General features: G+C 43.3%; 1 protein-coding gene across 2 annotated transcripts in view; it reads left to right on the top strand.

The window, feature by feature from the left end:
- GNAS (GNAS complex locus) overlaps positions 1-25,653 on the top strand; it is a 127,246-nt gene that overhangs the window by 31,065 nt on the left and 70,528 nt on the right. Inside the window, exons 1-2 of one of the 2 annotated variants that reach the window (XM_059481064.1) lie at positions 14,617-15,508; positions 19,074-19,146. In XM_059481064.1, the coding sequence (XP_059337047.1) occupies positions 15,370-15,508; positions 19,074-19,146 (212 nt within the window). In that variant the 5' untranslated portion in view covers positions 14,617-15,369. Of the gene's footprint in view, positions 1-14,616; positions 15,509-19,073; positions 19,147-25,653 lie in introns of those variants that run through there. The other variant, XM_059481063.1, reaches the window with a different exon arrangement.

Consider the following 25,653-nt stretch of genomic DNA (forward strand, 5'->3'; position numbering starts at 1 on the left):
AGAGAAGTAAGACACAGCTGACTGCTCACAGGCTTTGGGTTAAAATGTTTGTGGGTGCTTGTCTGAAATGCACAAACAAAAGGAGGAACAATCCTAAACACTCAGCCTCCCCTCTCTGAATCCAGGGAAGGAGCTTGAAAGGCTGAAGTACAACTCCAAAAATCTGGTAGCTGCTGCAGCACAGGCAGCAGGGACTGAATTCACATGGTGCATCCATAGCCTTGTGTTCCAGAGTCACATGTGCCTTGTTTTAAAGTAAAATGTTGTGTATTTTATTAGAATTATCTAAAAATACAGCAAAGTTCCCGGTGGGAGCCTACTGTTGTACGTGTGGCAAATAGTCTCACCTCAGGGGTTCAGCTGGATTTCCTTGTTGAGATGTACCTCCATCTATATCTTCTGAAATCTGGTCTCCTTGTGCTTTTGGAAACTATTCCCCTGACATCCTGAGTATCAACTTTTATCTGGTTCCTTCCCAAAACTGTGTCTGAAGAAGTTATATCACACATCACAGGAGGGGAAGAAAAGAGGGCAGAAAAATGGTTTGTTTAATAAGCTGAACTTAGTTCCCAGAACTGTAAGAACCTTTGAGTGTATCAAGTTAAAGCAGAAGCCGTGACTGGCTTCTGATTAAAATACAATTAATTCTTCAGTTGTGCAGAGCTGGGCTCCTGCAGGATGCCACCAGCCTCTCTTGCTCTGACCAGTTCTGCAATTCCGAGCCTTTCCTCCCAAATTAAGTGCTGGGGGAGATTGCTTTCACTGCTGAGGGTTTGCAAGACTGTATCCTTATTTTTCCTTTTCTGCAGAAACCTGCTTTATTTTCCCTCTGTAAATGAAAAGTGCTGTTAGTGGGGAGGAGGAGGAACATCCATGTTCTTGCTAAGAAACAATAAGAGAGTTTTAGAGCTGTTGCAAAGCCCCTGTGGAGGATTAAGGAGGTGAGTGACTGGCAGCAATGCTGAAAATAAATGGGAATGGTGAGCAGTGGTGGGACATTGGTTTGCTCACTTGGAAACTTGGAAAATCTCTGTAAAGTAACTCGTGTCATTAAAAGCTGCCTCACTCACTGTCACTGATGTTCCCAGTGCCAGACTGATACACAACTCTAACTACAGGACATATAAAAGCTATTTATCAAGGCTGAAAGCTGGTGGTGAATATTAGACACTACCAAAAAATCAAGTTTGCATCCCTTTTCTTGAATTGGTGCTGTGAACTTTTCCCACTAAAAGCTAAAGAAAGTGGGGGGAACTGTCAGTATCATCTTTTTCAGTGTCTGTAACAGGCACATCTAATCAATGATCTGAGGTTTAATTATTATTTGAGTTTCAGTTTTGAAACTCAAATTATTATTTGAGTTTCAATTGTAGGAGTTTTCTGTTCTGAGCAATATGCAGACGTGACTTTTGTGTTTAAGTGCTAAATGCACACATACTAACATGTTTGAAAGGCTTCACTACTTCTGATGCTTTTTCTTTTAAGGATTTGTGGGTATTCATTAAACAATTTCAGTACATTAAAAACAGTAAGATAGGTTTCTGTGATCTTTGTAGCTTTAAAGTTGAATTTTTGGATCTTTGTTGAAGGAAAAGTAGACTTTTTTTTAAAAATATATTAAATACTGTAATAAAACAGGAAGTATGTCCTAAAGTATATTTAAGTGCTGTAAGAAAGTCTATTTAAGGATCCTTCTGATTCTGAAATACCTATTTAGTGTAACAGTTGTAAAATATGTGAGGTAGTCAATCATACCTTTGGCTTTCATACCCAGCCGGGTTACTTGCCAACATAAACAAGACTTGAAGGCTTATTTTTTAGAAGTTTCAGACAGAATCCAGTGAACCTTTCACTTAATTCGTAGTACCCTAAATATTAATTATTTCTAAAAATATTCAACCAAGACTGTAATTTCTAAAAACAGCATGAAGGTATCTTCTACTCCATCCATTTTATTCTCGTATGATCCTCAAATACATAAAATATTTCCTTTTTTTTTTTTTTTAACACAAGACACAATCTGTTGATCATTTCTTTAGAAGGTCTGCAGCCAGTGTGTTTTCTGTTGAGTCATAAGTTGTGTCTGTAGACCACTGCATCGTTAAATACCAGTGAATATTCTTTGCTGCTGAATCACCCTGGGAAGGACAGGCCCGGCACCGGGGCTGCGGGCACTGAACAGAGGGACAGAGTGCTCCATGTTGTTAAGGCTCCAGGAAAATTCTTTAGATAACTGGCTGTCCAAAGTCCTTCTGCACACTCTTAGCCCTGACAGCGGCCTCCTCAAGGGAATGGAGAGGAGTTTGTGCTGCCATGGCCGTGATCAGCTGGGAGCCAGCCTTGCCCCAGCAGCTCTGGGACTGCGGGACGTGGGCTCTGCAGCCAGCCCTGAGAAACTGCCTGGCCCTCTTCCCACCAGGAATGCCCAAAACCAGAGCTAGACAGGGTCGTCCCATCCATGTGTGTGCTTTACTCCCTGCTCTTGGTGTTCCCGCTCTCCTGAGAGGCTCTTGGCTCCTTGCTCGCCACACAAGAGGTCCATGGAGGATATAGGGAGGAGGTTTCCCTGCTTGGTGATTTTGGGTTTCCTACATGTAACGGCGTGAGTTTTCACATTATGGGGATTCCTTCTGCCGAGGAGAACTCTGGATTCCTCAGCACCTCTTGCCGTGCTGCTGCAGAGCCCAGCAGGCAGCAGAGGGAGCACAACAGTCCCTTTTCCAGCGCCATGGGACAGCGCTGACTGTGTGTAAAACAGCAACGAGAAATGGGAGAAAGAGCAGAGTGAAAGACATCTTGGTTAGCAGCATACTGGAAGTAGATGAAAGGGCTGGAGGGAGCAGGGTAAATGTCTGATTATTAGGGAATCAGGAGCTAAATATGGAATCTTAATATGCCATGTGGCAAGAGGCCAGATCTGTTATTTGTAAATCTTAACCTGCTTCCAATATTTGGTGTTTAGCAGGATTAAAAACCAGGAGGGGAGGGGTTTTTGGGTTCTGGTTTTTACAGCGATGGAATCTCCTGAAGGGCAATTTTAGTGCCATGGCATCCAACCCCAGATTCTCATCTTGTGAGACCTTAGGATCCAAGCCACAGCTCTCTACAGAATAATGTGAGTGCAGCTACAAAATGAGGTTAGGAGCTCATGGCTCTCTGGGAACAAAATGTATCATTGACAACTGATATTCATATCAAGAAGAGTGAGAATTTAGCTTCTACTCCTGATTTAACATGTGTAGCATCTCCAAGGTATCATTTTCTCATGCTCTGCATTAGACATGTTTATGCAGTACCAGAGTTAGAAGTTTCTAAAATATAAGTTTTCTTAGGAATCAGCTGCATTAATGACTTTGTTACATCTGAAGATATAAATGAAAGTGACATTTATGTACAGATTTTCCAGTATAAAAGCCAAAGTCTACTGGCTAAAAACACTCAGAAGGCTTTACCATGAAAAATTGTAACAGAGGTTAGTTGAAATTCAGAGAAAATGTAGGGTGAGGCGGGTGAATCTGCTGCTTTTTATTGCTTTTTTCCAAGTGGAATGACTTGAGCTGAAGTTAACTTTTTACTATTTAAGAAGATTAGGTAGTTCATTGAAAAATAATTCAAACTGCTTATTTTTAAAGCTTTTTTAATAAGAAAACTTCAAAGAAGTTTGTTTTAGAGTAGAATTTGAGTAATGCAGGTAAGGTAGTTAAAAATTCCTTCACTGAAATGTAGTTTGAAAAATAGACATTCATGGCACTTATACAAGTATTTCTGTAGATCCTTATCTGTAAGAGCAGCAACATATTTCTTTTTTTAATTAAAGATCATTATAATTGCTAATGTATGATTGTTTGGGGGCATATGTGAGTCAAACTGTGGTTTTGAGAGCACAATTTTTGAGAACACCTTCACCAGATCCTTTGCCCTGTGCTGTAACATCTGTGCTGAATTAAAATACAGGTTTAATGTTGGAGATGCCCTGTGTCCTTGCCAGGGAGAGGAGCACCTCCAAGAGGACAAATGAGAAAGCTGGGGATCATCCAGAACAGCTGAGGAAAAGAATTTTATAAGATGTGGCCATTTTGAAGAGAAGCTGATTGGCAATTCTGGATAGGAGCAAAAAAACAACAACAACAAAAAAAGAACCTTGGAAGGCAAAGCAAAAAGGCAGAAGAGGGGTTCCAATTATTCCAATTACTTAGGCAATAGGTGCTGTCTCACAAAGTGAAACTTTCTATTCTAGACAGAGAGGAGGCAGAATCATTGCTAGGAGAGGCATAATCAGGCTAAGAGGTGAATTTGAGCCTGTTTAATTTTTTTCCATTTCCATTCCATTTCCAAGGTATTTTTTGCCTTGCTTATGCATTTTTGTTAGCTTTTTAATTGTTTTGGGAGGGCAGAGTTGGGGTATTTTTGAAGACTTTGGACTCTGTGTTTAAGAGGCTCCTTTACTAAGCCTGTACTGCTTTCTTATCAGCCCTTTAAGGACACTGTTGGAAAGCCAGAGTTTCTCACAGATAGTAAACCTTACTGACACGTACTGCAAAACCTGTCTCCAGAAAATTGTTCCCCAAGTGTTGATGTGCCCAGATAGTGGCTTTCCATCGTGGAGTGCTCTTAGCTCGGGTCTTCAAAGGCAGTGATTCATTCTGTGATGTGTATCTGTCTAGACATGAGAACTTGATGCAATAAAAAAGTTTCTTACTTGGGTATTAAGAGACTGTAACAATTACATAATCGTTGTTGGGGCAGGAGGTCTCAAGCCAAGGTAGGTTATTTCTGTCATGTCTTGTCCCACCTCTTCTTTATGCAGATCAGTTTGGGGTGTTTGCCAGTGAACCTCTGTCCTTCTGCCACCTCTTACCTGGTCTTTGCAGACTTCATATTGATGCTTCCATAAAGAGACCTGCTTAAGGGCACTCTTTGGGGCAGTGAGATCCAGCCTTATTTCTTAGTCCATTTCTTAGCTGGTGGAAGCACTGCTTCAGCACTTCACATTCTTAATTCCATGGTGTAATTAATCTCAGTTCCAACTCTCTGGTAACAGGAAATCTTTTATTCATCCTTGGGCAGGGAATTTCTTAGCCTTTTTAACTTTACTCTTGAGTAGTTGTAAGCACATATACATCACTGAAAAAAGCATTCTTGCAAGTTGCTGCTGCACAGTTTGATCTCGTGGCTGGTGTGTCTTGGGTTGGGTCACTGTCCCTACATGCAGCAGCTCTTCCTGCCTTCCCTCCAGTGCAGCCCACACTGACCCATAGACAGTCAAAAGTCAATTCTTTCTAGCCCACTTTCTTCCCTCTAAACCAGCTTTTAGGGTAGATAAGAATTAATTATTTTTATTTCTATACTGAAAGATGGTCTGTGCAGTTCCTGGTGGTTCTTGCTGCTTTGAGCATTGTCACTCAGCTGGGTACAGAGTACTTTGATCCACCAGGGAGGGTATGGCACCAAATAATTGTAAACAGACCTTATAGCCTAAATTACGTTTGCAAAATAAAACGTGGGTATCATTTTGATATCATTTTGGTAGAGAACTGTTTTTGGTGTGTCACGATTGCCTTGGTCCCTTTTGCCTGCCAGAATTGTGAATTTATAAACTCCTTCACTGGTCTTCTCACTGGGGGGAAGGAAAACCGGGAAACTGAAACTCCATTTTTCTTTCAAATGAATATTCATGGCAAATGTAAGGAGGTTCTTGCTTTGCTCTGTAATAATATACATGTCCATTTATGAGATGGTCCAGACAGAACAGGGGATTAGGAATACAGAATTTAATGCTAAATTTGAAAAGGCAGCACAGGAACTTCAGCTCCCAAAATAATCTCTGAAAGTTTTGCTTTATTTCACACTGTTGGCCAGGATTCTCCTTACAGCACCACAATATTCATAATAAAGAAATAAATTAAATCCACCCCTTCCTGTACGGCTCACAACACAGCACTGTGCATGCTCAGCACATGTGTAGTTTTGATAAAGAGACATTATCAAGCCTGAAATCATTTTAAATAAAACAAGTAATGTGGCTGCCCAGCACTTCCTCTGGAAGTATTTCCTTGGACAAATCTTCCTTAACTCTCACATGCATGGAGTTAGTGTATATATCCTCCAGGAACACGTAGAGAGGATGTTCCAGGCTCTCTGTACAGCTGTGCATTTTATACATAGGCTGTGAAGTGCAGCCCCACAGGAGGGGAGGGATTGGCCTTTTGGGACAGCCAGGGCTGGGGGGATCCAGCATCTTCCAGGTACCCCATGGCACAGAGCTGGAGGGGACACGAGTCCCTGGCTGTCACCCCAGGGCTGGGCTGAGGGCAGGGCAGGTCACCAGCCCCTCTTGTGTTCTGTGGGGCTGCAGAGGCGGTGGCAGCAGGCTCAACGCCATCAGGTCCCTGCCCCTTGCAGCATCCTGGATGTTCCAAGGGCTTTCCATCCAACGTGGGAGTGCTGACGTGGCTGTGATCCCACTGGGCAGAGGGGGTCACCAGCCCCTCTGTGTTCTGTGGGGCTGCAGAGGTGGTGGCAGCTCAAAGCCATCAGGTCCGTGCCCCTTGCAGCATCCTTGGCTCCCTGCATGTTCCAAGGGCTTTCCATCCAACATGGGAGTGCTGACGTGGCTGTGATCCTGCTGGGCAGAGAGGAAGGGGCTCACCAAGGGCATTGGGAGATTTTGGGGAGCTCATTCTCTAGGGTGACACCTGGGCATGGGGTCCAGAGGGAGCTCCTGGCCCCGAGCTCCGGGGGCTCAGCCCTGCTCGTTCTCTGTTTGCACAGCAGAGATGGAGCTGTAAAAAGCCGATTGCTTCAGAAGGGAATAGGTCACAGTTAGACAAGGCAGCAATGGAAAAACAAATTCGTTATTGTAACACCAGAGAGCATAAAGCAAACTGGGAGTGACCTGTGGAAGAACACGGCACCGGGTTTCTGTCCTGGTGGGTGCTTCATGGTGGGCAAAGAAAGACTGAGAAGTGTGCAGGCTTTTTTTTATTTTTTTTTTTTTTTCCCCGTTTTCAAAATAAAAAGTATCTTTGTCTGGTACTTTGAATGTAGCAAGCATACTGGTTCTAGCTTTTCCTGGTTTTGCTGGAGGGCCTGTGGGAGAAGGATTTAACAGAGTAGTAGCAGCTTTCTCACCATTTTCATTTAAGAAAAACAGCATTAAGATTTTGAATAGAGCCTATCTTTTTTTGTCATGAAATGTTGCTGAAAATGTCTGAGTTTAAGAGGTGTTAAGAAAAGGAAGACAGACTATTAAAAAAACTTGCTTCCTTTTTGAATAATTATTTTATGATGAGACGTGTAGCAGAAGGGCTTAAAGGTCAGCAGTGAGACCAGGGCCCCTTGGTGCTCAGAGCTGTGCAGACATGTCGGAAGCAAACAGCTCACAACCTGTAAGAGAGAGGCAGATAAAAGATAGCTGGACAAAGAGGCACAAAAAAGGGAAGTGGCTCGTCCAAGGTCACCCACGGATCGGTGCCTGTGCAGGGCTGAACCATCTGCAGTAGATCAGGTCTCCTGGATCCTGTCCCCCTGTTTGATCCCCATGCTCATCTTGTCTCCATTCACAGTTTGTGAGTGTTCACACAGGTCTGATCATCCCCCAGCTGCACCCACAGGAGGGGATAGTCCTTCACCTCTGCTGGTTCTGTTGTGGCAGAGGCAAAATCCAGTGTTGGACCTCAGGTTCTGACCCAGCTCCTGCCTGCTTCCCACAGCCCTGGCCATGGATGTCTTTCCTGGCTTTGCCTGAGATAGAGCAACAAGGGAAACCTTTCACTGTGCACCTAAAGCCTTGGAGACAATCACTTGGTTCATATACATTTATAAAATCCAACAGACATAAAAAACCCCCAAACCACCAAAAAGACTTTTTCACTGCAAAAAGGGTCTAAATTCTGCAACTGCCCTGGGGCGTGTGGGGCACTCTAATTTAACATCAAGGCACTTAAGACGTAATGGTGCTGTGAGTTTGCCAGACAGACAGATTCTTCCAGGAAAACAGGGTACAAAAGACCCCTATTCTGTAACTGTGTCAGTATGTAATCTTAGGACCTAGACTTAACGTTTTTTCATCTAAAGAAAAAGATTGGAGAAAATACCCTTTTTCAAAAGGAATACTTTTAGGCCTTTAGCAATGCAGAGACAGAGTAGCAAAATCACAGCTCTGTTTTCCTTGCAGATCGTTTCTAATAGCTCCTGGTATTGAGAGTATTGTGGTTTGCTAGCACTAAAATGTAAAGTTATTTTGAGCATGAAAGCCTGGACGTCATCCTATTTTAAAAAAAAAACCTTAAAGAAGGAGAGGAATGTTTACAGCACATTAAAACCTGTGTGACAACTTAGCAAGAACTATTTTAACAATCCTCTTATTCCCTTTCCTGTTGTGCACCATAAAATGAGAATGCAGTGTCAGTAATAAATAATATTGGCATGGAGGGATGGCTCACCGTGCTCCTGGAGTCAGGCTGGGTCAGCTCAGCCCCCTGCTCTGGTGGGAGGTGAAGGCAGAGCCTCCTCTCCTCGGCTGACCCCGGGCAGGAGAAAAGCTTGGGGCTTTCGTGCTTCTTTGCAGGAATTAACTACAACCAGTATTGAGAAAAAACAGCCTCTGCCACAACTGCCTCCCTGGGCTTTGTGACCCAAACTTAACAAGGATTAAAGCAGAATATTTCTTTATATAAAAAAAAGTTTGCAGTCAGGGGTAAGTCTGCAGTGAATGTTGACAAATACTGAAACTAAATATGAGAAAAGACTTGTTCCAATTTTTTTTTTATCGGCATTCCATATGTGTTATGTGGAGAGCTAGGATGTGCTGCTACTTCTGTTACATAAGAGGGTTTTTTTCTTTTTTAATAAAGTGCAGTGCAGAATGCATGAGAAGTGAGAAGGAATATCAAGAAAAAGAACTACATGAAAATAAGAAAAGCTACTAAGTGAAAAGCTCTTACTCAGTGTGTTATTTCCATAATTCCCTGAGTTCCTTAAAGTCTCTTTTTAATGTTTCTGAGGGAAAGCCTCGAAGTGAAAGGAGGGAGGCAAGGTTTTTTTTCCTTTGGTTTAAAGGAAGATCTTAGTTAATTCTATTAGTAGACTTTGGGCTTGCTTTTATTTAAAAACAAAACAAAAATCCCTCTCAAGTTTAGAATTTCTGTATGGAAAAATTCTTCTTCTTTGCCAGAGAGGGAAGTATCTCCTTTTCATTCTGTTTGTTTTGGAGTAGCTGTAGTTAAGTGTTTTGTGTTTGTTCTTTATTGAATACATTAGTGGTGCATTAATTCCTCCCTGACAATGCTTGTTTCACTCCTTCCCATCTGACAGACAAACTTGTCCCTTCACACACATGATGATCCTGCTTTGCCCTCCCAGGGTTTGATTGGTAATTTCCTACCTTGTTTACCTCTGAATGCTTTTAAAAGTGATTTTTGTCCCTACAAAGGAAAGAGATGAAAAAAAAAAAAACCCACATTGAATTCTTGCTCCAATTCCAATCTGTTTGCTTTAGTTTTCCTTTTTAGATTATTGTTTGGCTTAAATTTGTTTGTTTCTCCTTTAAACGGGCTTGAGATTACTCAAGGGTTCCTTGTTCAGCAGGTCAAAGGGTAATTTGGAGACTTTGAAACCGTCTCCCTTTTTATCACCACGTTTCGTTCTTCGCAGAGTCCAAAGGATTTTCAGGACGATAGCTTGATAGCTCGTGGAGGATGGCTCCATCTAAGGAAAACATGAGAGCAGACCTGACTCACTGCAAGAAGCCATGGCAGTTGTTCTTAGATGAAAAATCCCCACTGATCTAAGTCTAAATCAGAACCTTAATTAATGCTTATCTGTAACTAAAAGATTAAGTTTATTGGGGATTAAATGCATTGAGGTTGATAGGTTTGATACTCAACTACCAGCCCAGGATGGAGACCCTAAATTTAACTAATTTCAAGTCAGAGAGGTACCCATATACAAAAATATACAGTGTGTGCTATTAAAAAATGTCCTTTAACTGAAAGAGTCAATCTGTTCCAGAGTTAATCCCTGCTTTTAAAGGAGGAAGGTCAGTTCCAACTGCTCAGCACTGTGGATTTGTAGGACAGCAAAATGAAGCATGGGGCAATGTGGGGTCCTTAACAAAAATCCAGGTGTTGCTGTAAGAATGATTTGTTTCATGAGTCCCCCAGGTTCATTGAGCTCTGTGTCCTTCCATGGAAAAGACTTGCTGAAAATATGCTATTTCCTACAAACAGAAACAAAGGAAACTACAATTAGATCAGCACTGTCACTTTTACTTGTTGAGCTCCAAACGTTGTCCCCTGTGCTGTGTCTCCTGAGCCGTGCCAGGCACTGGAGCACAGAATATTCCAGAGGCCAGGAAGGCTGCCAGCCTCCTCAGGGGCTGCAGTGCCATTTCAGCCCATTGCTAAGGGATGCTGGAGCGAGATGTCTCTGTGTCTTCTCTTCCAAACCAGCACTTTGGCTTGGTCACAGCTCCACCCCACAGTTCACAGCCAGAAGCTGACGAGGTCACATCCACTGTGGACAGCAAGAGCCCATAAGGAGCTGCACAAGTGTCCCTTCTGAAAATCAGTTAACCATTTCTTCTTTCTTGGAGGCACCCAAGTGCTCAGTGCCCTCAGCTCACTAACAAATGTGAATTAATTGCAGTAGGAAATAAGGGTGTTTGTCACCTGGAGGGTTTGGGAGGAAGCTGTGGGGTAAGAGGGCATCTGATCTGGGTCTTATAATTAGCTTTAAATACAAAGAATAACTCAAATAAATTCAGAACCTGACTCTGGTCAATTTCGAATAAAACTGACGCAACATCAGAACTGTAAGCAGAAAGTTTCATCCATTTAGTTAAAAATATAAAAGAACAACATTAAATACATATCTGAAAAGCCTTTTTTCAACAGGCTCAGCATCTACTCTGTTAAGGCAATAGTTTCTCCAAAACCAAGTCTTGCATCTACATTTCCAGCCAATGTTTGTGAATTTTACAGCAGTATTTATTTGTCTTTTACTTGTACAATTGTGAATATCCTCATGCACAAGAAGGGAGACTACCACAAGGAAAATGCATTTAAATACTTGTAACAGTCTGTCAGATGTAAAGTAAATATATTAAAATAGGAAAAAGATAGTATTTTTCTTGAGGTCTTCTCGAGTGATTATATCAGCAGGTATTATATGTAAATCTTAAAAGGACAGAAGTTCATGTGTATAGGGTGGGGGAAACATAAAAGATGTGAACTTTTCAACAAGTTCTCTCTCCTACTGCTACTGATAGTTTGCTTCTACTTTAAATCTTTTTATCCATTTTTAAATCAAGCTAATATAGTTGTCCTAGCTGGGAAGAGTAAAGTTATGCACTTCGGTAGGACTGCTCAACTGAGTAAAGTTCAGGTTTATTTACAGGATTAGGATATTGTTACAAATCCTTCTTTAGTTTTAGGCACCAGAGAGTATATTTTGGGGCAAAAGCTGTGGAGGGAAAGTGGAGAAAATAATTGCAATAAAATTCCTCTTTCAGAAAAGAAATTAACAAAATTAGGAGACCTGATGATTTTCATTAGGATGTAATAGAAATTAGGTCAATAGGACTAAAAATCCATTAACTAAAGTGATCAAGTGAACTGAAACGGATTATAGACACACTCTCCTTTTCTCCCAAATATTCCACTGAAATATTACTGCTTTTAATTATCCTGCTACCTCTCCTTGTGCGATCTTTTCTGGTTTGAGAAGTGAAAACAGCAGAATATTGTTTCATGCTGCCAACCCCCGTTCTTGTTGTGAAATCCTTGCCCTGAGATGTGTGCTGGTGCATCAGAAACTTTGCATTTCATTTAGACTGAAAAATAAAAACAACAGCCTCTATTCTACTCAAAGTGTTATATTCAAGCACAGAAGGAATGTCGGTGAATCTGAATTTAATCTGTAAGTGTGCAATGCTCACAGTCTTCTGTGTATAACCTTGTATTTCCCTTTAATTTAGATAGTGCAGGGTTGAGTCAGTAGCCATAAGTCTCCTGATGTCCTTTTACAGCCATTTCCACATTCTTGTTACTTTACCTTTTTAGAAAACATTTTCATTTAACGTGCAGCAGTGTCCTTTAACACCCTATTTTCAAGCTTCAAATAGACTTTTATCACAGAGGCACTATGCCCATACATATAGTTATTTTATCTTTGCATTATTTGTTCCCAAGGCTGCAGATTCTTCAGAAGTGAGATTTAATTTTATGGTGAGTCAGGGGTCAGATTGTGCCTGCACTTACCCTTCTGATGGCAGGAGTCTCGTGAAACTCAAGTTCGCGGATTTTTACAAGATGGAAGCTAATGGAACTAGATCCAATAAGAAACACAATTTATTCTAAAGACACATTAGCAGCCTTATGTTATTTAAACAAATAAAAAAGAGTGAGAACAGTTAATGTGTTGGTATGCTCACTCTTCAAACGATGGGCACCTAATCAGGACAGCTCTGAAAAAACTCCTGGCAGTCCACTGGGTTTGTGAAGTGCCTGAGGTCCTGAGTCCTGTCAGATTTCAAGAAGACAAAAACAATCTGTTATTGCTGATAGGTTACACAATGTGGGAGTTTTCTTTTTGTTTCATGTAGCTTTTGACACTTTCACACTTCAGTAACACTTGTAATACAAGGAGCTAATTCTTAATTCTGTTGTAAGTAACTGGGAGCTTTGTGAATTAGCTGAGTGTGTTTTTCTTTTCAGCTACCTCATGCTCTGCTCAGCCTAAAGACAGAGGCACAAGGTACCTACAGCAGGAGGGCAGGGATTCCTGGGGAGTTTAACCTCCTGGTTTCTCTTTGGGAAGGGATGGGTGTGCACTGCTGGACAACAGCATCCACACAGCCGTGACTCCTTGTCCCTGGATGCTTTGGTGTATTTACCCATCCCATTTCCCTGTACCGACACCATTCACCAAGATTTTAGCCTTTTGTATATTTCCAACAATAACTTCTATCTTCTACCATTCACCGAGATTTTAGCGTTTTGTATATTTCCAACAATAACTTCTATCTTCTACCATTCACCGAGATTTTAGCGTTTTGTATATTTCCAACAACAACTTCTATCTTGTTTGTGTATTTCTTCTTGTTTGGAGCTTGAGATGGGTTCCCTTCCCCCCAGAGGGAAGCAAAGCCTGGAGGCTGGGGCAGATTTTGCCCCGTGTGAGGTGGCAGGTACTGGCACTTCTGCAGTCTCTTCATAACCATAAAAAAAGTATGAGGTTCTTTAATTTTCAGTCCAAATTCTGCTTTTCTGAGTCCTTTTATGCCTTGTAAACTCCACAGTTAAAATATATTTTAATATTGAGTATTACATGAAAACTATACAAATAAATAACCTATAAAAGATAGAAGGAATTATTCCATATTTGCTTCAGATGAATCTGGGCATTGCTGAGCCAAGTTTCTCTAAGATCTTTTAAAACTGCTCTTAGCCAAAACTAACACCTAGAGACCCCAGTAAAAGTCTCTCCAGTGCATTTAAAAAATAGTGACTGTGATGTTCCCTATTTCTCCTGAGGTCCCCCCCTCATTCAGCAAGGGCAGCTCAACAGATGTATTTGATGACATTAGCTGTGACCTCCTAGTTGTTTGCTCTATTCACATAATTATTTTACTGTGGGTGTTTCTAAATATAGCAACTGGATTATGTAAGAAGGTGTGTTCGTGGGAACAATGTGGTAGATAATCGAATTTTGCAAATGAGGGTAAATAATATTTGTAAAGGACATTTCACTAACTCATGTGTGGGGGTGTGTGCATGGAGAAAAACTACCTGTGTATTTTAGGGATCCGGGTTATACAATGGGCAAAGCACCAACCTTTGTTTTCCAGCTGTAACTGATAAGTTGTGTAATTTTTGCAATGAGGTTTTCAAAACGTATTTTAGGGAAGAAAATGGAGCTAGACAGGGTAGAAGCAAGGAAAAAAAAACCCAATGTGTGCATCCAGCGGTTCTCTGCTGGTACAGAAGCCGCAGGGATGGGCAGGGATGGACCCCAGCGAATGGCGGGGTGCGAGCGAGCATCCACCCAAAAAACCAGACACAAACCCTTCAGCACCACAACTCCCACATTAATTATTTCCAAGCGTAACACGAGGAGTCGCGGGGCACGACTCCCTTACAATTTACTCAGGCTCCTGTGAACAGTGCCAGCGCAGCTCCGGGCGCCTCCGTCCCGCGGGGCGGGGGTCGGGCGTGCTGCGGGCCCGAGGCACCGGGGCGGCCCCGAGCGGCGGCGGGCCCGGTTCGAAGAGGGCGCCGGCGGCGGCGCGGGGTGACGCGGGCATCATGTGAGCGGCCCCGCTCGCTCCCAGCGTGCAGTGTGGGCCCGCTCGCCCCACCCCGCGCTCCGCCGCCGCGGAGCCGCTCAATAGGGGAAGGGAAAAAAAAAAAAAGGGGGGGGGGGAGGAAAAAAAAAAAAAAAAAAAAAAGGAGGAAAAAAAAATGCGGGAGAGAGCAGGCAAAATAAGACGGGGAAAAATCCGACCGTGAGGGGACAGGTTCTGCTCGTGGCACAGAGCAAACGGGCTTGCCTTTTTTTTTTTTCCCCTTGCCTTTTTTTTTTTTTTTTTTTTACACACATTATATTTTGTATTTTCTTCTCGCCGAGAGGATTCAGCCGCCTGAAAAGCGCATGTGAAAAGAGCAGCAGCAAGGAGAGGGGAGGAAAAAGAAAAAGGGGGGATTTGGCTTGGACCCCCCCGCCCCAGTGCGGGAGGAAGGACCCGCGGCGGCCGGAGGGCGAGGAGCTGCGGCGGCCGGCGAGGGAAGGGACCGGGGCTGCGTGACCCCCGCGGCGCGGGGGGAGAGGCGAGGAAGAGACGTTTCCCGATCCTCCCCGCCGAGCATTTGGGGAGGTTTCCGCGCCTGGAGCCCGTGCCTTTGGATCTAAAGAGGATTATTATTTTTTGGGGGTGGCACTGAAGCTGGATTTGTTCCTGTGCGTGCGGCGCGGGGGGGGGCATTTCTGCTGCCTCTAGAGGAGCCGGCGGCCCGGCCGGGGCGCGGAGATCCCCGCGGATCGCTCCGCACCCCCTGGGAAAGGTGCGCCGAGGGGATCGGCGGGGGGCGGGGGAGGAGAGGCAGCTGCAGCTGCCGGGGAGGAGGCCCGGCGGAGCGGCAGCAAAGTCATCGCTATCGGCCCCCCCTCGGCTGGCTTCGGGCTCGGCGCTCTCCATGTCTCTGGCTCTGGGCAGCGGCCGCCACAGCAGCGAGTAGGGGGGGAGGAGGAGGAGGAGGAGGAGGAAGAAGAAGGGAGCCCGGGAGTGCCTCCCTCCCTCCCTCCCTCCCCCCGGCAGCCCCGGCCGCCTCCCGTCCCCTCGCCCCGCGTCCCTGCCTTCCCCTCCCCAAGATGGGCTGTTTAGGGAACAGCAAGACGGAGGATCAGCGCAACGAGGAGAAGGCGCAGCGGGAGGCCAACAAGAAGATCGAGAAGCAGCTGCAGAAGGACAAGCAGGTCTATAGGGCCACGCACCGGCTCCTCCTGCTGGGTAAGGGGTCGCGGGCCGTCCCCTCCCCGCCGGGGCAGCGGCCCCAGCCCGGGCACGGCGAGGCCGGGGGAGAGAGGTGGGGCCCGGGGGGGGGCACGGAGCCGCAGGGCCCACCCGGGGCCGCGGGGATCCGCTATAGCAGCGCCCGGGGCGGCGGGGCCGGGGCCGCCGCGGGGACCGGCGCGGTGCGGGGGAGCGGCGGGGAGGGCTCGGGCAGCGCCCGGGGCGCCGCGGGAGGGGCCGGGGCAGGTACGGAGCGGCGGCGCGGGGCCGCTCTCCGCCCGCGGGGCAGCGCCGGGGCGGCCGCGGGCCTCGGGCGGGCGTGGGGAGGGGGCCGGGGATGCCGCGGCGAGGGGCCCGCGGGGAGCCGGACAGATAAACAGGGCAGGGCACTGACAGCGGCCGCGGGCGAGCGGCGCGGCAGGGCCGGACACCGCTCCCCGCGCCGGGGCCGGGGTGCCGAGGGACGTGCGGCCAGGCCGGGGAGAGGAGGAAGAGGAAGGGAGGAAGTCGGGGAATCGTTTGGGGGAAACGGAGGGAGGATGTCGGTCCCGGAGGGAAGCGCGGCCGCGTTGGGGCCGCGGAGCAGCGCAGGGCCGGCGGGCACGGCCCCGGCCCCGGCGGGCTCGGCACCCGCCGCTGTCGCACCAGGAATTGAGGTACCGCGCCTTGGAGCGCTGGCAGAGCCGGGCTCCAGGTGCTGCTCCAGCGGCTCCGCTGGGTTACCTGCTCCTGTTTTTCAGGGCAGACGTTTACAAATGTGGGCTGTGGCTTTCAGGGAACGGAAGAGTCCAAATATCGATATCGGAGAGGGCAAGCAAATGTTTGTCAGGCTCGATATTTCAGAGTATTCTGGAGTAGTGTTGTAGGATCGGATGCAGTTACGAGCCGTGGGTTGTTTTGGTCACGCCGAGGGACTGCCTGTGCACGTTCTGCAGGGCTGAAGCGTGGAGCACAGGCTAGGCCTCGCCGAGCTGACTCCGTTTTGGGGGGAAAAACCCTAATGGAAGGAGGGGAAAAAAAAGAACTTTTGAAGGCGGTGAATTTGGAAGTGTACTATCACCAGTAAAATCTTTCAAATACTCGTTTGAAGAGAGACAAAATAAATGGAGAGTGACTGGGACTACAGCAGCACCTGCAGCACCGAGGAGCCTGCCAGGGCTTCAGTAGAAATCTTTTAACAGGATAATTTGGACTTCAGCTCTTGGGAAATGTCTTGGACTTCCAGATTTCAGGCTGAACATTACGTAGATACATAGAAACTATTTGTCATCAGAGGGGTTGCTTTCGTAAGAGGCAAAATTTCAGCAAACAGAAACATGATGGGCTTTCTTTCTGTTTTCTTTAGTTTTGGTGACTGAAAAATAGTTCAGATACTTGCAAATAAAAATTTGCTTGTGTTTAGCGATGGCAGTAAAGTCATCTGTGAGTGTGTTTGAAGTGATAGCTCAGCTGTTACAGTTTCTGCCATGAATTGTGGATAATCTGTAACTCACTGGTCAAAAATATAGACACTCACCTCCCTATTATTATGTTATGTTTCCTCTATAAGACACATGAAATAAGAAGCCAGGCACTTGGAAAGTGTTCTTAATCTTTTCAAATCATATTCAAATAACAACAAAGAGCAGCTGCTGAATATTCTAGTGAGTTTATGCTGCTGCTCGTAGGCCCCATTGCTGTACACGTGCTTGCCCCGCTGCCAGGAGCGGTCTCCCTGAAATTAATGGAACTCTCCTTGGTGGTGAACTTAAACGTGTGTGTGTAATTGTTGTTGAGAATATTGCCTTAACAAGCAGCCAAATATAGAGCTAGACTTACGGAGAAATGTACATGTAATACATTATTTTGGTTCACTGGTGTTGTATCCCATCCAGAGAACCCAGGTGTGTCAATATCAAGCCGAATGTGTTTATAGCAAATGCAACAACTGTCCAGCCTCCTTCTTGGACCAAGTGAAGTAAAGATTTTGGCTCCCAATGCTTATAAATATAAAATGTGATTTAGTGTTACAGCTTAAATTTAGTTGTTATTAATATTTAAATGGACATATGACTATAGCAGATACTGCCTTCGTGAATAATGCTTAGTTGTGAAGATAACCCAGTCTATTTTATCCCAAGATACTAATTCTTGGTTGGTTTAGCCACCTGTGTTTATTGCATGGGGCAGTCTGCCTGATCAGATAGAGGGTGTATGGTATAAAATAGCAGCTTAGTGAAGAAGTGGCGTGTGCATAAGGAGTTGTAGATAAAAACTGCTCTCTAAATGCTTACAGAACAGCAGTGAGCAAGGAGAGAGAAAAAGAGTAAGGCTCTGGGATTAAAGTGGCAAAACATGCAACCAGGTTTTATGGAGAGCAGAAGAGGACTTTTGGGAATTCGTGAGGGAGAAGGAAAGGAAGGTAGAAAGCAGAGGGGGAAAGCATTTGTGAGAAAATGAACCTTGAAATGTAACTGCTAAAATACAGTTTTGAACATGAGGCTCAAAATGGAGGCTTGTGCTGTCAGTGTGTGCTAGCAGAGAGGCCTGACATCCTATAAATACAAACTGTACCTCCCTGCCCGTTCTGCCACAGACATACAGTTCCTGTGGCTGAGACACAGGCTGGGGAGGGGAATAAACCAGTAGCCAGGAGATGCTAAGGGGAATCTTTCTAAATTCTGCCACGTTACGATACTACTCCTGCAAAAATATGTTTGCTTTATATAGAAAGCTGCCGATCTGGCAGCGTGGAGCAGCTCAATTAAATGCTGCTGTTGGAGTTGTTCAGCGTGCATGGAAAAACGGGTACTATAGGCAGATGGGCTGCCCTGTGCTCTGGCATCCGAGCAGACCAGCAGAAATAGCATCCATCTACTTATGGAAACTGGAGTAAAGTGGAGTGGGGCTTTTGTGCTGCAGGTACAGGAGGGGAGAGCAGCAGCCACAAAAGGTGGTCTCTGCCTCTCCTTGTGCGTAGGGTTGGTTTTGGAACATGTAGGGAGGGTGGGAGGCTGCTTACAAGACACAAATAAGGGGAGGTTTTTGGTAGCTTTGTGGGTGGAGGCTTAAAGGGATGCCTTCCTTTTTCAAATGTGAGTATCTACATATTTTATTCCTTGTGATTTAAGTTACGGAGTTTGGCTGCAGTTCATCATCACCCAGTCAAACTTAGAGTTCTTTAAGGATACAACAGAATTTCTTTGGTTTAATAGGGACTTCAGTCAGCCTTTCCCTCTGTCGGATAGTAGTGACAAGGCAGCCAGGCTGTGATGTTCCCTGTCGTCTTCTCTGTAAAATCTTGAAGTTGTCCATTTTCTTTCCAAATACTGCAGTCTGCTTTTAACATTGACACTGGAAAAATGGACAGTGAAATGATCCAAGATTCAGATCTGACACATGACTTGAGCTGGGCATTTATTTTTAGCTACAACTGAAGTTTCCAGTGGCAATTATTTCTTTCACTTTTCACTCTTACGCTGAGAAACCCAACTTTCTCGATTTTAGCCCGAAGAAAAAAATTCTAGTGTGTGCCTTAATCACTTATGCTTCCTTCTGAAATTGACTTACTTTCATTTTCTAGGTGCTGGTGAATCCGGTAAAAGCACAATAGTCAAGCAGATGAGGATCCTGCACGTGAATGGATTTAATGCTGAGTAAGTGCATTTGCTTTTTCACTTTACATTGTACCTTCCTCCTTTGTGCTGCAGTCTGTGCTCCTGGTTTATATCTTGTGTATTTTCCTCCTGCTGCTGTTTCACTGTCTCTAAAATTTGGGTGTGTATTTTTAGATGAGATTAATAGACATTAACCTGAAGAAGTCAGGCACCAATCATAAGTAAGATCAGCAGTATAAAATTATTTATATCAAGGCAGAGCTGATTTAAGTTTTGAATTTTGTAGGTCTGTTAATTGCAGTTTCTTTCACAACATGGCTGACACTGATTTACCTCAACTATAGCACATTGGTTCATATTGCTGTAAACATGCCTTGTGTCATCGTACAAAATGAGCACAGTTTTCTTTATATTTGGAGCAAGAAAGGCTTTATTTTCTGTGTCCTCACAGAATGAAGTCATACTCTGAATTTTGGGGATTTTGTTGTATTTGCTTGCCCAGATGTTTGTGTTAAGTTATCTTTCTAAAAGTTTTTATTTTTTGCATCTAATACCTGTTATTTGGCAGTTTTGAAGAGAAGAATGGCATTAAGATGGGAAAATTAATTGTTTGTCTGAGAAAGATTTTTGTTTACTAAATTTTTGACTAACTTTGCTAGAGAGTAGGAAGAGATTCTTCTGCATGTTAATTTATGCTCGCAGTTGTGTGTGTGTGTATACCAATAGCTGCTAAATTAATACTAATTGATTCAAAGTGTTGAAATTTCAAAGCTTATTTTCTGGGCTTTTTTTTTTTTTTTTTTAGATTGTATTATTGGTTTTGTAATGCTTGTTTTCAAACATAACAGTTTTGTACTGCTACCCTTTAGCTTTAAGTGGTATCTATTTTGTGAATCCTCCATTTTTGAGAAGGCTAAGCTTTTATTAGTCTTCCAGTAGTTAATTCTTTAATAAGAATATCTGAGCTGAAAGTTTAGCCAAGGAGTCTGGACAGTACTTCTTCCTAATCAGCAAATGATAGCTCAGATAAGGTACACAGTCTTTTGGATGAAAGTTCAGACTGATTCATAAGAAATACATTATGTGCTACATGTTTTTAGCTCCTCTTAATAAGGAATATTTTCTATTTCCAAAATAACTTTTTCATAAGTGCCTAGTGCTGCATCCTGTCACTGCTGAGCTGTCTCTGTCCTTTGGGCTGCTGCAGAGACCTCTTAAAAGACTTGTGTGACTTAAAAGACTTGCATGAGTTGACTTGTTTGAGTAGGTATCACTATTGGGTGCTGAGTAAAAAGTTCATAAATGAAAGTGGAACCTGGTACCTTTGAAAGTGTCAATCCATTTAAGCAACAAGGCTTTTCTAGGTTTTTAAGCACGTGGATTCTCTTAAAGGGTAACAGTGCTGTGTAGTGGGTGGTGTATGATGTGGGTGGGTAACCCCAACCCTGCCAGCTGCACACCCAAACCTGTGTGGGACTGGGAGCCCAGAAACCTGTGCAGAACTGGTGGGGACTGGGACACACTGGGATTTGCAGCGGCAGGGGCTTCGTCCAGTGCCTCCCTTTGCATTGGAGCTTTGGGCAGAGCTGAGCCTGCAGCTGGAATCCAGGACAACATGGTAAATTTGGCCTCAGGAGGCTCTGCTGGCTTCTGGCTGCTCAGAGCAGGGGGTTTGGGTTACGGGGCAGGGCTGTGCCAGCACAGCTGCTGCCAGTCACGGGGCACAGCCCGGCCAGGGGGTGGCACCGGGGCTGTCCCCCATGGCATTCTGTCCCCTGTGCTTGTCCTTTGGTGGGTAATACCTGTTGGAACACTGGGCTGCATAAAAACCCAATGCAGAAGTGTGGTATATTTAAAGTGTGCAGGGAGTAAGTTAAAACGCATCGTTTTTAGGGTTCTGCTGCCAAAAATAATCAGTAGATCATAACATGCACTTTACAGCAGGGAAAAGGCTGTTTTTCAGTGTTTTGAAATTCTTGCAAGTTACACATCTGTCCTTAAATAACTTGCATTTTCTTCCAAATAACTAACTGCTCTCTGTGTTGTCTCGCTTTCCATTACCCTTTTTGCCTGATTCATTCCCCTTCTGCCCTGCTTACCTTGTGGAAAGATGATGTGGGATTCAGCTAATGAGAGAAATAGCATGGAGATTTTTTTGGAAGGGTAGGAAGAGCAGAGCATTGCTTCTCATCATGTCCTGATCAGTTGCTCTGGAACGTAAACATGTTTGCATAAAACACACATAAACCCCAGCTGAAGTGATGAATAGCAGGAGAGAGGTGGTGAAAATAGTAATATGCTGCAGATGATAAATTTTCATTAATTGTAGTGTACTTGTACATAACTAGATTTGAATTATTTCTGTTGGTACAGCTTATTCTTGTGTTTTGAAAGAAATCCAGTTTAAAGTCCTGTCTTAGAGTTGTTTGCCCTGGTTTGGTTGCCCTTTGGCAATGGATATTTGAAGCAGAGAGAGGTTACCTGCTAGGAAAAATGTTTAATGCTGTGAGTGAACGAATCAAAAGTTTTTATTTAGTGTTACTCTTCTTTCTGGTGACGAAGCAGGATATCCAGCTAAAAGTGCTGGCCTACTTGAGTGAATGTGAGAGGATTTTATTTGGTTTGGTTTTAGGATTCTGCCCCTAAATAGCTGAAGTTGTCCCATGCCTTTAGGTGATTGTTGTAGCATTTTGCAAGGTGAAATCTGTGTAGTTCTATGAAACTAGAATTTCCTCTGGGACTCCAATTCTCAATCCCTTTAGCTAATTAATTATTTGAGGAACTGTGTGGAATCAAGTGCTCCAGGTAATTAATGTGTTGAATAGCTAAAGCTAACATTAATGTGATGGTAGTTAAAGTTGTAGGCAAGTTAACTACAGTAAAGACTATTTTTTTTCAATGTTCCTTTTATAATCCTTAGATGAATTAGAGACAGAAATATATTTTTTCTGTTGCTGTAGTGAAGGTGGTGTGTGGGATGTAAGAGTGCTGTGGCATTGGGAAGTAGAGTATTGGAGAAGCAAGGCATGTTCTGCAGCACAGGCTTTTCTGCATGCACTTTTTCTGGAAGGGCTTAGCCCACTTTCAGCTCTTGCAGAATGGCTTCAGGTGGCTGTGCTATCATCTGATATCTTCCTGCAGCAACTCCATGAAAAAGGGCCTCCCCATAGGGTTTTTCCAGTGTCCCTGGTTCCATGGAAGAGCTGCCTTGTAAGCGTAATGCAGAAGCCATATCAACCAAATTTTCTACTCTTTGCATTACTGCCAACAACAGAGGCCCTTTTGATGTAGAAAGGGTTTAAATTTGGCTTTTAATAGCAGGAAGCCTGCGACTTCCCTTCCTTTCCTTCCCTCCCTCCTCAACACTTCAGCTGTCTTTTCATGAGGCAGTTCCAGAGGAGTAGGTATCTGCAAACAGTATTTTGTGAGCATCCACTGATAAGGTGGAGCCAAAACCTTCTCCTTTTGACTGTGCAGAAGTTTAGATGGCAATCTTTCTGAGGATGAAAAATGGAAAAGGGAGGATAGGAGGAATTAAGGAATATAGTTGGAAGAATTAAATGTGTAGTTCAGGTTGAGGAGGAAAAGAAAAACAGCTGCTTTTTGTGCTGTCTAGAGACTGGGGTTCTTTGCTTCTAAAAACACATGGCCTTTCACTTACTTCTGATTTCTTTGTCATCTTTCCCCTCTGTGATCACTGTGGCTTTGGCTGACAGACTCTGAGGAGAGGGTCATTGTCATGCACAATTTTAGAAAGCGGGGAATAACTGGCACGGGCAAGAGACAATTTTGAAGTGTCATGGGAAAAACTGGGACAAGCAGAACTATTTAAATAGAAATAAATGGTTGAAATGTGACTTACGAAATCCACTACAAAGACTGACAAATAAGGGGAATATGCCTTTGTGATTATTAAGTTTGGATAGTGTTTAGGATTCAGGAAGTCTTGAGGTTACAGGAAATTTCAGGTAATACTTTTCAGCCTCACTTTCCCAAATGATGTAAAATGTTGACACTTTCTTGAACTAGTATGTTGAAGTGCTGAATGGGAGTTTGTGTATTTATTAAATATGTTAGTGTTGATGGCATAAGCAGAGCTGAGTAGCTTTGTTTTCAAGACTTAAATGACAAATATATTTGCATTTCTGTTGTACTTTTAAAAATTACTTTCTCTCAGTGAGAAAGCTAAGAAATCCAAGTCGCCCTCCTAAAGATTTCAGACATTTTCTTTTTTCTCACCAAGATTTAGGAGTTTGTGAGTAAAGAAAAGTAGTCATTGATAGTTTCTAATTTTCTCTTAATACATCCATTACCAGCATTATGTCACATAAAGCAGTAAATAATATTATCTAATCACTTTAGTCAGTGTCAGTCTATCTTGTAAGTGAAACAACTTCTGGTTCAGTAACTTTACTTTTCAGTTGTCTGATAATGTGGGTTTTTTTCTAACTTTTGTCTTTTTAGCCATGTGATCTTATGGAAGAGAAGCTAATGCTATGAGCGAGGGAAAAGTATAATATTTATAACTAAGTTCTTCCAAAATAATGAATTCCCTCCTAATGGCTAATCTTAGCTTGTGTACACAATTATGATTGCTGTGTTTTTATAGTTCCTTTACATTTGTGTACCAATCCCATGTTTTCAGAATGGTCACTCCAGTTCCTTGCCAAGAAACAAACAGACTTTATTGTGTTTTACTTGACTGGTAACAAAAGTAACTTTTTCCTGGTGTTTTTGAGTAAAATTGAAAATTGGAGTGGGGGAGGCTTGGGGTGTGTGATTCCCCTCGCCCCCTTTCTTCCTTTCTTTGCATCGCGTTGTTTGTCAAGAGGTTTCTGCAGCTTTGAGGCACAAACTTTTGGGGTTTTTTCCTCTGCTCCTGCTCGAGGACACCAGTGAGGTGGTGGAAAATTTGTGTGTACGTGTGTGTTCAATTCTATCTGAACAACTGCTTATGGTGTCAGATCAAAATTTGGGCTGCAGAACATGAAGTGGAGGTGTGGTCAAAGAGGGGGAGCAGGATTTGTGTTTCACTCAGTTTTAGGTCTTGTCCTGAGAGCTGACACAGTTGTGCAGGTGAATTTTGTCAAGAGACAAAGATATCCCAACAGCTAATTAATACTATGAAAAATAACTGACTACTGCTTATAGTTTGTAAAAGTTTATGCAAAATGTTTATACAAGTTATATTTAACTTTTTTCAGCTTGAAAGAAACGGGAGGTAATACCTGCTGATGTTAAACCACCTATGCAACCAAGTAATTTCTTAATTGTTAGGATGTTTGAGAGAGTTTTTATGTGCTTGAAATTATCTTTCCTTTGAAAATACTTTTATTTTTTACAAGGATGAAAATTCTTTTCTGTGACAGAGTAAAAGTGAACTCAGCGAAGCAGCATTAATATTTTTTACGTATAACAAAAAATAAAACCTTCCGAGTCTGGGTTAGGTTTTTATTCAAGTTTCTTATGGGATCTTGCCTGAAGATATGAGATATTGTTCATTAAGAACTTGTGCAAATGCTTTGCAATTTAGATCTGCTACTCAAGTGTGATTTTTTAAATGCTGTAAAATGAGTTTTCAGAAAATTTTGCTTGTTTACAATACCTACACTCACTGGGCCTCGTTTGGCAAGGATTATTAACATACTGAAAATTCAAATAGTCACTGGAATAACTCCTTCACCTTGCTCAGAGGCTTTCTGAAATCACCCTGTTAAAATATTTCCACGTGCAAGGGAAGTGAATTTTTTTTTTCAGAGTGAAAAATCATGTTATTTGGGTTCCCGAAATATTACAGAAAAGTAGTACATGAAGGAATCTAAGAGTTTAAAAAGCTGGCTGGTTTTATCTGCTTTTAGAGCTCGTGGTAGGCTCAGGTTAACCATGGTGGAGAGGTGACAGCACAGTGTTCAAAGAAGGCATTGACTTTCATTTTTACGTTGTGCTTTGTTTTCAGGTAGTTAAAAGAAGGAAGGGGTGAATTGAATATAATTTCTTTATTTTCATAGCAAACATGGTATTGCTCAGAGCAGAATGTGTATCTTATCTGCATTTACTGGTTGGGAAATGCTGAATTCTCCTAGTAAAGCAGTATTTAAATTACCAATTTTATGTTGTTACATGTTGAGAGCTCTCTATCCTCTGAATTACTTTTGCTGGCTTGCAACTTGACATTTGTGCTTTCAGTTAAATATTTCAGTTTTCTGAAAAAGAAACCCAGCAACAAAAAAAAGCCAGTAGTAAACTCATCCCTCAAGCTAAGTTTGCATATGTCGCAGACATGATTTGGCACCTAAAGGGACTGGCCAAAAATATGGCAGTAGTTCTATTTGTTTTGAGGTTTAAATTTCACAAAAGCTTTTTAAGTATGCAGCTATCAACCCAGGAGAAAGCTTTATAGTTGCAGAGAGCTTGGAGAGCAATAACTATGAATAGCGGAATAAGCACGAGTGATGTAATCTGAGAAGCAAAAGAGAGAGACGGAAGAGAGCTTAGGGCTTAACTATGTGGAAAACATTGTGAATGGGTCTGCAAGGGTTTTGACTT

This window comes from Ammospiza nelsoni, chromosome 12 (assembly GCF_027579445.1).
Source record: "Ammospiza nelsoni isolate bAmmNel1 chromosome 12, bAmmNel1.pri, whole genome shotgun sequence".
Classification (NCBI taxonomy): domain Eukaryota; kingdom Metazoa; phylum Chordata; class Aves; order Passeriformes; family Passerellidae; genus Ammospiza; species Ammospiza nelsoni.